The 14,136-nt window shown below is 43.0% G+C and overlaps 1 protein-coding gene across 3 annotated transcripts in view; it reads left to right on the top strand.

Annotated features, from left to right (window-relative positions):
* The window catches only part of LOC135489212 (uncharacterized), a 45,682-nt gene extending 32,804 nt beyond the window's left edge, over positions 1 to 12,878 (top strand). The window contains exons 8-13 of one of the 3 annotated variants that reach the window (XM_064774455.1): positions 3,914 to 4,504; positions 5,547 to 6,128; positions 6,449 to 6,739; positions 7,130 to 7,220; positions 7,830 to 8,011; positions 8,307 to 12,878. In XM_064774455.1, coding sequence (XP_064630525.1) covers positions 3,914 to 4,504; positions 5,547 to 6,128; positions 6,449 to 6,739; positions 7,130 to 7,220; positions 7,830 to 8,011; positions 8,307 to 8,623 — 2,054 coding nt within the window. In that variant the 3' untranslated portion in view covers positions 8,624 to 12,878. The remainder of the gene's footprint in view (positions 1 to 3,913; positions 4,505 to 5,546; positions 6,129 to 6,448; positions 6,740 to 7,129; positions 7,221 to 7,829; positions 8,012 to 8,306) is intronic. The other 2 variants (XM_064774456.1, XM_064774457.1) reach the window with 2 other exon arrangements.
* The last annotated feature ends 1,258 nt before the right edge of the window (positions 12,879 to 14,136 follow it).

Raw genomic sequence — 14,136 nt, forward strand, 5'->3', positions numbered from 1 at the left:
CGCCCACAGAACATAGACGCTGTTCCACACCCAGTTCCAGATGACGACGATGACGACGAACAGGGGGTAGAATTCCTCAATCTGCCTGATGAGTTTGAGCCTGAGATAGCAGGGCAGTAAGCAATCGGGTCAACAGAGACAATCGGCAACCGGACCAGAATAAAAATCCAAAATAATGAATAAAAAAATTAAAAAACAGAAATGAGAAATAAAAAATAAAAACAATGAATAAAGGCAAAAAAAGATGAATTAAGATTGGATGAAAGCCAATCTGAATAAACCTAAATGCATGAAAAGTCGCTGTCTTGAAGCGATGCTGGTAGAGCCCCCAAAAGGCCTGTGATGCCCACTCCAACGCGTTTTATGTGAGAAAGGGTTAACGTTGATCTATCAAACAGACCCAAACCGCAAAACCGCACTGAAACCGCTAACTCAGACCGCAAACCTCAATAAACGCGAGCGCTTTGCATATCCTATGTGTCTCGTTAGGCCAATCTGTCCTTCTACTAGTAATACACCTACTTCATTCAACTTTCGACCAATGAGTGAAACGGTATAGTGCCCTGTGCTCGCGGTAGGCGTATGCATTAAGCCTAATGAACTGGTCTTACATCGATGTAAAGAGGGTATCTATCCATCTATCTTACATGTAGGATACTGTCTCTGATATTAAGTCGGCTTCGAAGTTATTCTACTTGACCGTCTTATGTCCAAGCAGTATTGTTGGAGGGTCTCTGTATACAAGCATGACAAGGGGAACTGCTACTGAAGAAGTATCTGAGAGGCTCCATGAACTACAAGTTCAGGAATTTGCTCAGGATTCTCATCTACAATTACATCTGAAATTTCGCCGACATTTGTCTCAAAATTGTCCTCAGGGACTGTTTCCAAGTTACTCCTGGTATTCCCGGAAATTACCTCAGTAACAAGAGATCTTTATATGACTTGTTGATCTTATAGCACCTTTTTAATATTGTTACTGTACTGCATTACTAACCTCTTTACTATGTGTAGGGTTCTGGTTCAAATCGAGGTGTCAACTTATTTGGACAGAAATTATATTTCCACAAGACATTGTCTACTAGTCCAATACAAGAATTCTCAGGAACTCTTCGTCTGTCTGCATATTCTTTTTGTTTGAATTTAGCTTTTGCATCTCTTTCCCTAAATTTCTTCAAGTGATAATTCCTGAGTTATCCTACACCACTGAACACCTCAGGATATTCATCTTTGAGTTTTCTTAAGATTTCTTGACCTTGGCAATCAACTGATGTGCAAGAATTCACCTCGCTTTTGAGCGGGCCTACTCTGAGTACATCCAAATCTAGAGCTGTTGATTTTCCAAGCAAAACTGGCTGGTCTGTCCTAGGCACAACAAAGAAGTCATTTTGACCGTTTTTTTCTGTTTCACCAACTTCAACTCTCGGAGCAGTTCTACACCAAATCTTCAGTGGATCCTTTGACCCATATGTATCACATGTATACACACTGCACTTGCGAATCAGCAAGTCTTTACTACACTCAATCCTGATCTTTTGGAAAGTTCGGACATAAGATTGCAGGTTGCACCAGAATCGACGATTATCAGACATTTTCCGCAGATGTGGTCTTAGAACATATACAGTTCTTGGCCATGTGACCCGGCATATCACAACGATAACATCGGCTATGATGTAACGAATGATGAGGCTTTGGCGTGACATGGGTACATTCGGGGAAACTTGCGTTTCAAGTTCTCACGTTGCGTAGTTACGTTCTTTGGTTCTTCGTCGCCATTTATGTCGTATATAGACACGGAGGGAGACCGTGAAGTCGGAGCAAGGGCAGGAAAACGGGAGACGTTGTCTCAAAGTCCTTACTAGTTTATTCTTTCATGATGTTACTGCTTATGCGCATACGCGCTACAATTAGGTACAATAGGTTACATGAACAACACTGAATGTAGTAAAGTAGAAACGGAACGGAACTGTGGCTTAATTTGCACATGAAGTTCAGGTTCGATGTAGATATTCCGTTCAACGTATCGAGATCTTAAGAATGGGCAACACGGAAAACGATGTAATGTAGAACTGTAGAACTAACTTTATTTTGACAAGAGGTAAAACATATATCACATGCTACAATATAAGATGTTACACGATTGGTTTACTAAGGCAAAGGAGGCGGAGCCTGTAAGCACGTGGCTCGGGAATCCCGACATTCTCCGCGCCGCAGAAAAAGATTACTCATTAATAAATGTGTTGTTCCAATTAGAACTCCGTTACTGTTCCACTAACTAAATACAAAGCTTTAGAGTAAACAAACTGGTGCCAAGTCTGGCACTTATTGCAAGCGTCCTATTCTTATCAAATCTAGAGCAAAGAACGACGAAAATAGTACGAATCTATAGAATGCTAATACTAAATACGTCAAGTTCGATTATAAGTTGCATAGTCCAATTAAATGCAAACGTCAACGATCAGCCTATAGTTGGCCTAAACTCCGTTTCATAAAGTGTCTTTTTCACTGCAAAGCAAAAACATGTAAAATATAACATGAGATTTCAAGTCGTAGCAAGGGAATTCAGTTTCTCATAATGCTCATAGCACGTTTGGCGGCGTGGTGGGTAGGCCTGACTGGAGGATTGTCAGCTTGAGTTTGAGTGTCCGTGTTGGCAGGTTGATCATTTACCTCGGGAACATCGGCATCAGTGACTGGTTCCACTGCGCGTACCTCGAGTGTGATCCGGATTTGGTTTTGATTTGAGAACTGCGTACCAGTCCACCGTTTCCGCGAACCAAATTGGTAACTTTTGCAAGTTGCCAGTGCCATTTTACTCGTTGTTGTGCCCGGGGTTTGGCACAGAAGAAAACTGACGCGGCAAAGTGAAGAAATGCGTTCCACATACGAGAAATCGTGAGGGCTTAGAGAATACAATGGCAGAAGGCGCAAACCAAACTAAACCTGAAAAGAAATTGAAATGTCTTTTTTCGCCAATATTGTTTCAGCGAAACAATCGTTTCCTGTCGTCATCATGCACGAGCACAATGTCGCCTACTGCAATCTTGTTGCTTTCGACTGTCCCTCGTGGCGTTTTGGCCAAGTGTCTTTCACGGAGTGCCAGCAGATACCCAGTGCGCCAACGGTTCCAGAAATTATGATACAGCTTCGCGAAATATGATACGCACTTTGACCGTGATTCGCGGTTTAACGTTTGCGGTTCAAAGTCTGGCTCGTTGAATTCATCTGATGTGACTTATGGGTGGAGTAATGTCCTCAGGAGGCGTCCGTGCATCAGGTGTGATGGGGTTAATGCTGGTTGTGTCCAATCGCCGACCTAGGTTATTGGGCGATCGTTGAATGCTGCTTCTATTTCACACACAAGACTTGGATGTCGGAATTGTGGTGCATTTTTAAATGCCTTTTCTGAAACCAGCATGAATAGCCCTATGACTCGTATTATTAATGATGGTACGTGTAAAACAACAACATGACATTTACCTAATTATGTTCTTTTGTCTTGCTTTTAGCCCCAAAAAGTAGGTGAATTAATGAGCATTTTATTACGATATAACATTGCAGATTTGCAGTGACATCATTTTCGAAGTCTACGGAAAAATGATTTAATTCACACATCTCCTGTAGGAACAGCACCAAAATGTCCATATTAATCAGCGTTAAAGCATGAAATTAAAACTTTTTTGGCCAGTTTCAGGGTTGTTTTTAGCACTAGTTTTGATATTTCCTAATCACATCGATATTGGCATCAAATTGTTTAATACGAGACTTAAAAATTAGAGTTAGACACTTGTATGCTTAAATTGCATTAAAATTTTGGACTGTCAGGGGAGATATGAACAACTTTTTACGTGTTTCTTTAACATTTGGAAATGAATGTATGAGGAACTATATAAAAAGCTTCTTTTTTTCACAGCAGTTGGGCCGCCAAGGAATATACGAGTTGTATTCATCCATCATGATCCCCCGTTCGGCACCGTGACCTGGGATGCCCCAGCAGACGCCTCTGGACCGATCGATTACTACTGGATGAGATTTGGCGAAAAAGGCCAGACTCACTTGGAAGAGAGACAACTCGCTGGAAGAACGCCTTTTACTGCAATTTACGCTGAAAATGGCATGGAGTACGAGATCAGAGTGGCTGCGGATATTGACGGTCGACGTGGGGAATATGCCATCATGACTGTGGTGGCGCCTGACGGCCGCCCAACTGCTTCACCCGAGAACCTCACCGTAACGGGTCTGAGTCCGACCTCTGTGCACGTCACATGGGATCCTCCGTTGAAGCGTGGAAGGAAGGGAAAGATTGTGAACTACATGGTGGAATGGCGGAAAGAGTCTGGTGAAACGCTGTGGACCAGCAACCTGAACACGAGTGAGACTGATGTTACAATTGGTGACCGCACCCCCCTTAAACCTGAAACGTACTATGTCTTCAGGGTTAGAGCTTTCACGAGTGCCGGATCTGGACCTCTAACGCAGACATTCAGATTTACAACAGACAAAGGTATCTAGCAGTGATGTTCACATCCAATTAGAAATGTCAGCACTGTAACATGTTAAATTCCATCCTACTAGCTCCTTGTACGCCCAATAGCCAAGTTATTACCGAAATCTCGACTCTTGCACTTGCAGCCAAAGTGAACTTATAATACTTGCATGTAGGTTTGCGAAGAGTGGCTAGCTCCCTTAGACCCCTATCATCCCGGGAAAATATACAGCTATGTGCAGCTACATACCTGGCCACATGCAGAGATATGTATCAGACGTTCCGATGACGATCAGTGGGCTAGAACATGCATGCCTGGCCCAAACTGCTACGCCCGAGAACTTCTAAAACCATTCATAGCGCGCCCTTATGGAAAAGGCGATATTTGACAGAAATAAGGACGATATTTAAACGAAGTCCGCTAGCTTTATTACGATGATGAAAACGTTGAGTCGATATTACTTTTTGTTCCTTTATAGTTGTTGTCTCTTTTTGCCAGAGGCCAGATTTTGACACCCACGGGACCACTGAAAACGTCCTTTACGGCATTTTTGGTAAATGAACAAGTGCATTACTGTCAATTTGAGGGCTGTGATGGGGTTCTTTGATAAAAAAAACATGCCAAAATTGCATGTGATAATCGTCCAATGGAATAACCACTGTGTAAAAGCGCGTCATAAACAGAACCTGCCATACTGACAGAAGTACATTCCAATGGCCCAATCCTTTGTTATGAAGGGTGGACAAGTGCACATATAAATGCCGACGGAGGATAGCCCGTTGAAAAATAGCTGATTTGCATTGAAATACCCTTTCGTAACTGAAACGAATGTGACCAATGGACTCTTTCTCCGGGAGATACAGAATACTCATTTGTACACTGTGATAAGGGTCCATGTCAGTTTGATTGGCGGATGGCGCCTTTGAAAGGGGTTAGGCTATCAGTGATCATATTGTACTATTAGAGGAGATATAAACAATTTTATACGTGTTTTTTTAACGTTTGGAAATGAATGTATGAGGAACTGCTACTTATACGAAAAGCTTCTTTTTTTCACAGCAGTTGGGCCGCCAAGGAATTTACGAGTTGTATTCATCGATCATGACCCTCCGTTCGGCACCGTGACCTGGGATGCCCCAGCAGACACTTCTGGATCGATCGATTACTACTGGATGAGATTTGGCGAAAAAGGCCAGACTCACCTGGAGGAGAGACAACTCGCTGGAAGAACGCCGTTTACTGCAATTTACGCTGACAATGGCATAGAGTACGAGATCAGAGTGGCTGCGGAAATTGACGATGAACGTGGGGAATATGCCATCAAAACTGTAAAGGCGCCTGACGGACGCCCGTCCGCTCCTCCCCAGAACGTAGCTGTAATGGGACAGAGTCCGACCTCCGTGCGCCTTGTCTGGGAGCCCCCGGCGAAAGCGTACAGAGGAGGGACGATCCTCAACTACATGGTGGAATGGGGCACAGACGAAATGATTTACAAAAACAAAATGAACACCAGCAACACTGCTGTTACAGTTGGTGACTCCCAGCCCCTTGATCCAGATACAGCCTATGTCTTCAGGGTTAGGGCATTCACAAGTGCTGGGTCAGGGCCAACAGAGACAGTTCAATTCAAAACAGACAAAGGTACCTGCCTGAGTAGACTTAAACTGGTGTGACTGACAAAGCAATCGGTGATCAAAATATGAAGTTTTAGGCCTACCTATTATCAGAGTATTTCAAATAAATTCATTTGAAAAACTCTGCACCAAGGTACTATTACCAAAGGAATTTGATACAAGTATTTACGTCACACCGATGCAAAATGTAAGACAATTTTCCGGAGTTGGTTATATTTCAAATGTTGCCTCCTTATGAGAGACCTGCTGGTCGGGTACAGTGAATTAGACCATCATGAAGTCATAGGTATACTGTGATGCTTTCAGAATGTACATGTTTTTTTGCAGATGTAGCTACTGGCCGCTACGGTGATGTGCCATCAGTCCTCCTAAACTGTACTATGACCAGAAAAGACGATGCAAGGGTGCTGGCCCCGAATTGGGAAACACATCCCGAAATAACAACAGAAGAGGAATGTGCTGCGAACTGCCTTGAAGTACCAATGTGTGACAGTGTCACGTTCACTAACAGCTCGAAAAAGTGTGAAATCCATCCGAGAAGAGAGTTTAAATTTGGTTATATTTCTGAGGAGGGCACAAGTGTCATGTACGAGAAGGACTGCCCCTCGATAAGGGATTGTAAGTTGTGTCAAATCCGTTTTCTGAGTCCCTGATTCTTTCTTCAGAAGATGCCAACATCGATAATGATAATTATTATTACATGTATGTTTATTTCGCACTTGAATACAAATGTTATGTGCAAGAGCGATCAAAAATATCAGAGGTGTGGTGATACAAAAGAAAAACAATAAATGTAAGATATTTACAACATAAAAAGAAGGGCATTGTAAAACTATGAAATGAGCATAGGGCATTATTACTGAGTCTTTCACGAATGACGTCCTGAGTGTTGGCCTCCAGACGAAGGTTTTTCTGTTAACAAAATAATATTTTTCTAATTGCTACTTGTGGCCGAAGAAAAATACAAATAAAGAATGTCATTCGATAAACATGTTCATATTCTTTCAGTTGCCGATGATCCTCTCCCACACCAAGTTATTTGTCCCCTAAATAGAGGTGCGCCGAAACCGTCAAACAAGTATGCCTACAGATTAAGAAGGTATGTTAGATAAGCGATCGAATTCCGTCTAATCTGTTAATTCATTTCTAAGGTTTTGAAATAGGCTGTTGTGCTAAAAAGATGATTCGACGCCCAAATTCAGCCGATGTAAAACTCTTCTCCTTCATTGAAAATTACTTGTTCAGGCGAAAACACTTAATTTTGTGTTAAATTTTAACTTTAAACGATAATGTTGAAAACCTGTTTTTTGGCTTGCACATGACCAATCAAGAGTCCCCATGTGGATGTTATGATTTGCCAATAATCCGATTAACATTCCCGAGCAATAAACATCAATAAGTTTTGTGAGGGGAAATAATGAACGTATTGGAATTGGTTCGCCACTGCTCCAGACTTGGAATACGACTCCATTAATCCCCCCGTATGTAGACTTCAAATTAAAATATTCATACATATCTTTTACAGGAAAAGGTTGTCCATCGTATGTCTTTATTCATGCACTCGATAATGTGAATAGAGATACCCGTAATTGAGTCAGAAAAGTGAGTCGGCGTCGGAGTCATAAAGTTCATCCTAACCTTACTACAGTATTAACTCTCGCAATTAGGCTCCTTTCGATGACATTTTAAAGCGATGACATGATTTCAGGTACAGATCCACCTATGAGGACGGCGAGTACGCCTGCCGCCGGGATGAAATATGTGCAGGTCTTTCCTACGAACTAAATCCAAGAAACAACCAGTTCGACTTCACCTTCTATTATGATGCCACGCCTGATGAGGGGGCGCCGGTTTCCAATATGAGTGCTGTAAAAAATTGTCAGCCAACCAGTAGGTTTCGACGAATCGGAATAAGGGATGTGCAAAGGGATCCTGAAGTAAAAGGGAACACTAGGAAGGATCGTGGGTGGAGGGGAAATCAGAAAATGGGGCTCCAAGGGACTACATGTAATACATTATTCTAGCCACGAGGCCATGGATTTTTTCCAGTGGAACATTCTGACTGCTACACCGGCACTCGTCTTTTGCTGGGATTCTCTTTATTCTAGCAATTGCATACATGCACTTCATTTCGACGCAGTGTATTTTCATCCTTATTGGCTGATTGCGTTTTTCTTGTTCTTAGGTCCAAACTGCGGCTTCTTGGATGCTTACTACAAGAAGAGCTTCAGGAACGGCTGGATGTATTCCACACCAACACTCCGCCGAGGGGCCGACAAAGCCACACTCGGTGACTGTCTGGCCCTTTGCGAGAAAGACAGTCGCTGCTATGCCGTGACAATGATTGATTACTTCGAGCAGTTTGATTGCAAGCTATATGGTTCGCCTCCACGTGGTGGTTATCGGTTGATGACGTATCCAGGTTTGGGTGAAGTTTGGACATGGATGAAGACTCCTGGATTATGCACACAGGGCATGGGAGGCAGCGATATACCAGCATAAAATACTACTGTAAACGTGGCTCGCAAATGAATATTTTGGCTTTTGGGTCAAAAACGTCCTTAGTATTGTTACAGTATGTGACATAAAAATTATTTGATATTGAAATTCCCAGAACATTAATTTTTAATGCTCTAAAACCTCAAATACAAGGAATGAGGCTCCGCCCCCATTTACTACAATGGAGGAGAGATTCTAAAACCTCATTATCAATTTTAAAGAAATGACACAATAGGGTATCTTTTATTAGAAGAAATAGGCCTACTATAACCTGTGATGTTGATTTCGTTTCACTGCCAATGTCGGCCAAGATCAGAGCAAGATTATAACACATGCGACTGCATTGGCCCATGCCATTGATAAAATAATAATACCTGACTTATTGGCCCATCCCCATTCAAACCAGTGTAATGATTGGGGGCGGAGCCTCATTCCTTGTATTCGAATGAGTTTTAGAGTATTTACCAAATTACTAGCACCATTAAGCTGAGGTCCAGTTTGCTTGATGTCATACATTAAGTTTTCTTGTCCCAACCGCGCAGTTAAAAGTAAAAGGACTATCCCATTACACAGTCTATTGTCTTTAAACAGCCCATACCTAGATCTAAATTCCCTTTGTGCCGCTGTCTTATCAAAGGGTTATCAGGGCTAATATCGATGATATCGATTTCGATGAAACAGCTTTCAATGGGATCGATAGGCCTTAAACCGGCAAGGGCAAATGTATCTACTGTAGTTTCATGAAAATAACACCACTTCATTAACAGCCAGTGTCGCCGCCCCTGACGCATAGGGTGGCGAACAGAGCTGTTGAGAAGGCCGATCATTGGCTGGTATTCCAGAGAGGGTTGTCCAGGCCTCATATCCAATATACTTCAGTTTCGAGTCCAATCCTTATTGTTTGGGTTGTTGAAACCGATTCGTAGGTCTCCTATGAATGGGATAATGGGATCGGGCCTTCGGCCATTGTACTGAGTGTCCCAGAACATTTTCAACTAATCGTCATTGGTAGTGTAAAGGGTGTCCCAGTGCTAATGGCTGATAGTGTACAGGGTGTCCATGAAAAAAGTCCAACTGACATATTGGCTTCTGCTGGTTTTAGGGACTGACCTGCCCTTTCAAAGTGAGGCACTGCTCAGGGAGGTAATGAAGCATGTCTTCGGGTCTCATCATTCCTTACCAGCTTCGGGCTTTCAAATATACTTTGCAGTGCGAAATTGGTAAGAATGAGAAGTTGTCCGTCACATATCTGGAGAACAAAACGAACATCCCTCTGAATGTACAGTCTTGTCCGAAGTGATCAGTGAAGGAATAAAAAAGAACGATGCAAATCCCGATTCAATTTATTTTCAAAGCTAAAGATACACATTATTAGATTGTCCAGCTTTCAGAATCGTACCCACAATCATTCACAACACCCACAGTCAATTCAAGTCCATCACAATGTCCTCCTCGACTACATTCACGAACTCTGGTCCATCCACAGCAGTCTCCTCTTCTTCCTCCAAGATAGCATGTGGTCCGGCTTCGATTGGCCTTGGTCGAAACGATGCTTCAAATCAATTGACGATAACGTCCTCATCAACACCATCCCAGGCATCTCTGATGATGTTGGTCACGTCTCTCAGGCCGATGTGAGGGCAGTCTCCTCTTTCGTCCGTGTGGTCCTTCTTCCACGATTTCCATTGTCGCCGTACGTGACATTTGAAGGACTTCATGACTGCAACGTCTAACGGTTGTACGAGGGATGTGCAACCAGCAGGTACATAATCCAGGCTGCCTCTCATGTCGCGGACTCTCTTCCGGAAGTTCTCTGTCCGGTGGACCTGATAATGATCGACGATTAACAGGAACTGGTCGGTCTCGTTGTCGGTGACGTAGGGTGATAGGACTTCATCTAACCAGTTGTACGCCGTTTCCTCACTCATCCAACCAGTTTCCGATAGGGTAATCTTTACATCTGCTGGTGGGTTGTCTTGGAGGGCTGCAAACACCCGGACGAAACCTCTTCTGGGGAAGGTGATGTGCGCCGGCAACTTTGCTCCAGAGGCTGCGATGCAGAGGGTGACGGTGCATCCCAGCTTAGTATTGGACCTGGATGATCAGACGTCTATGGCCTTCTCCCCCGTGATGTTGGCCGTGTACATGGTTCTCATATCAAACAGGACAAAGGTTTGGTCCATGTTAAAGAAGAACCGCATCTGTATATCAAGACGATCGATTCTCCCAGTAACCGCATCTCGGAAGGTCAGGATCCTTGCAGCAGCATCAGCGGGGATGGTCGTTGTATCCTTGGTCACCTTCCGTAGGGACACGTGGCGTCTCTTCATCAAGCACTCCACCCAGCCTATGGATGCGTTGAAATCCCATAGCTGAGGGCGACAATGCTGAATCCCTTCTCTGACATCTTGGGCTAACTCATTCCACCAGCTTTGCTTTCCACCAGCTTTTCCACACTACCAACGCCTTATCTTGAATGTCGAGAACGGAGACTGCGAGGCGACGCTCTCTCATCTGCTGCAGCCATTGGTAAAGCTGGCCCTCAACCTGTGGCCATAACGGATCACGGGGCTCCATCATCTTCTTCTTCTGGCCATGCCCTTCTTCTTGCTTCTGCTCGAGGTCCTCGAGATTCCACCTTCTAAACGTCTCCCAGGGGATGTTATAGTGGGCGGAGAACTCTCTCATACTGCGCACCGTACCGTTCACCAGTGCCTCCTTCTGGTCTCTCAGGTAGGCAAGATTTTCTGTAACGGTGTAGCGCCGGCGTCGTTTTCTCAGCAGCTCTACAGCATCCATTGTCGCACAGGTTGTCTGCAATGTGGGTACCCTCAGTGGGGCTTCATTTATAGGCCTAGGAGGCCCTAGAATTCCTCAAGAAAACCACACATCCTAGAAACTTCAATTCTGTTTTCTCCCACGTAGGCCTAGGGAGTCTAAATCAAAAAAGAGGGTTGTAGAAAAACAGAGGATGAGCTCCTCGTTTTTCTTCGGAATTTCGTGACTACTATCATTGCCTGAATATCACTTTGCTTTACTAATGCAAGCATTTGTAGATTTTTCTTCAGAGTTTCAATAAGGACTTTTTTTGTTTTGGGGGGTTTGGATCAATCTAAAAGGTGCTTCAGTTTTATGAGACAACCTGTATAAACGGTCGGCGAGTGGCCTTACCATTTACGTCATTCCACATGCGCACTCATCGACCAGTAGGCCCACAACACTTCGAAGCAATAGGGCTGCGGTAATAAGTGGTTTAGCGCAACCGTGACAGCTCGGCTGAGCCATCACAAGGGCCAGCGAAGTCACTCATTGGTTACCTCTGGTGAATAGGCTCGAGAGAAGAGGCCGGGCCTTGAATATCCCGAAGTGGTGTTATTTTCATGAAACTACAGTATGTATCCTTCATTAGTTAATGTGCAATACGCATTTATACTTTCGCTAGCAAGTTCAATTGGGTGTTATGGTCTCCAATCAAACTATACATGTAAAATCCGAGAGTAACTCCACCCGTAATTTTTTATATCCTAAGCGTGGTGTGGCATGAAAGATTTGCTCCTTAAAAGACTTCTATGATACACCCACTCAGAATTTCAAAAGACTAATAAATGAATTATAACTGCGGTATCACAGTTTGTTTGGTGACTAATGACACACAATATTCCCCTCTCGGGTGAAGAAAGTGTGGAAAAATGTATTCGTATTGTGTAATGACTTAATATACAGGAATAATGTGATAAAACAAACTCGACGAAAAAGTGATCGTGTCAAACTCAAATAAAGTCATATTTTGGGAGTTACCGGTATCTAAAATAAAAGGTTTATGATATTTTCTTTGTATATTGAAGCACAAGAAATGCGTGTGATATCAACCTTGTCTATGTGTGAGTAAATCTCCAAATTGATGTTTCAGGCGGTCAAATAGATGTCCAGTCTCTTAACAAGCCAATGTCCATTTCATCCCAAATATGTTCTGTATTGCATTCGACCGCTAACTATAATTGCCACAATTTTGGCAATACAGTCCGCATTAGTCAGAAACTAGTCCTGAATAAAATTGCGCTGTCCAGATAAAAATATTCTATGTTTATAAATGCCAATTAGGAGACCTGTGATTATAAGAATAAAATTGTCCATATTACCCTCATTACATTTATCGTAAAAATATATCCGCAAGGATTTCAAAGACTGAGATTTGTTTTCAATTATTTACACGGTATTGATTCATCTTTTTATGTTGACTCGGCATAATCGTGTTTTGGACGTGGAGACCGACAAATACAACGCAAGTAGATTTTCAGGAAAAGAAACGAATTGCCACCAAAAACATGGGTTTTTTGTTAGTTTAATTCCACTCTGATTTCAAATCGAATAATTGTCGTCAGATTTTATGCGGGATCTGAATTTGCCCCTGTAGGTTGTTGTTGAGTTTCTCCACAAAAACAAACACAATACATATAGTAGAACCACCTTGTCTCGCTACTATAACTGCGCGGAGTATGTTTATTTCATTGGCAAGACGCGCATATTGGTTTTGCAAGGACAGGTTGAGTTGTCATAGTCTCAATGGCCTGGGACCTGTTTCATAAAACTTTTTAACAGACTTCCTTCAAGGTACCATAAAGGAAGGATATAACGTCTATTTAAAGCTGCGTATTAAAAGCGTTTCATAACTCGTTTTTTACTCTGCCATTACATTAAATTTAACAGGCCTGCCATTAATAAATGATTGTATTGTGTCCCTCATTGGTGAAAAAAAATTACTCGAACGCAGAGTGATTTATTGTGTTGAGATTCGTAATACATGATCGGGCTGTGGCAAAATGTGTCAATTTCAGTGTCTTCGGTTACTATACACAATATGAATGCCCTTTCGACATACGAAACTTCCTTTCCATGCATTAACTCTGTGCCGGGAACATGGCCAAGAGACAGCGATCTCGCAATTGGACTGATACTGAATTTGATGTTTTAGTGGAGTTCTACTCAGAACTCAATTACAAGCTGGCGAATTTGATTGCCGTTCACATCCATGTCTCGAGGAGGAAAGTCATCATCCTCTGCGTCATCATCAGAGTCCTCGTCATCATCGTCATCGTCATCTGAATCCTCCACTAAGGGCAATCTATCCCGGACAGCAATGTTGTGGAGCAGGCAGCAGGACTAAATAATAATGCTTGCCTTTTGTGGTGTGTATTTAATCTCCTTGCGGAGGCATCTGAACCGTTGCTTTAGGAGACCGTTGCAACGTTCTATGATGCATCTGGCTCTTATTTGCATCCGCTGGAATGCCCTTTCCTGTCTGGTTTGGGCATTGGCAAGAGGTGGCAGAAGCCACCTCTTGCAAGGATACCCCGATTCCCAACATCCAACCATTCGGTGGATTGTTTTCAAACGCCTGGCCAAGGGCTGAACTGTGGAGAACGAAGGCGTCATGAGACCCTCCTGGAGAACATGCCACACAGTCATTTATGATCATATCCCAATCACAAACTAGCATGACATTAATGCTGTGGTAT

This window comes from Lineus longissimus, chromosome 6 (genome assembly GCF_910592395.1).
Source record: "Lineus longissimus chromosome 6, tnLinLong1.2, whole genome shotgun sequence".
Classification (NCBI taxonomy): Eukaryota; Metazoa; Nemertea; class Pilidiophora; order Heteronemertea; family Lineidae; genus Lineus; species Lineus longissimus.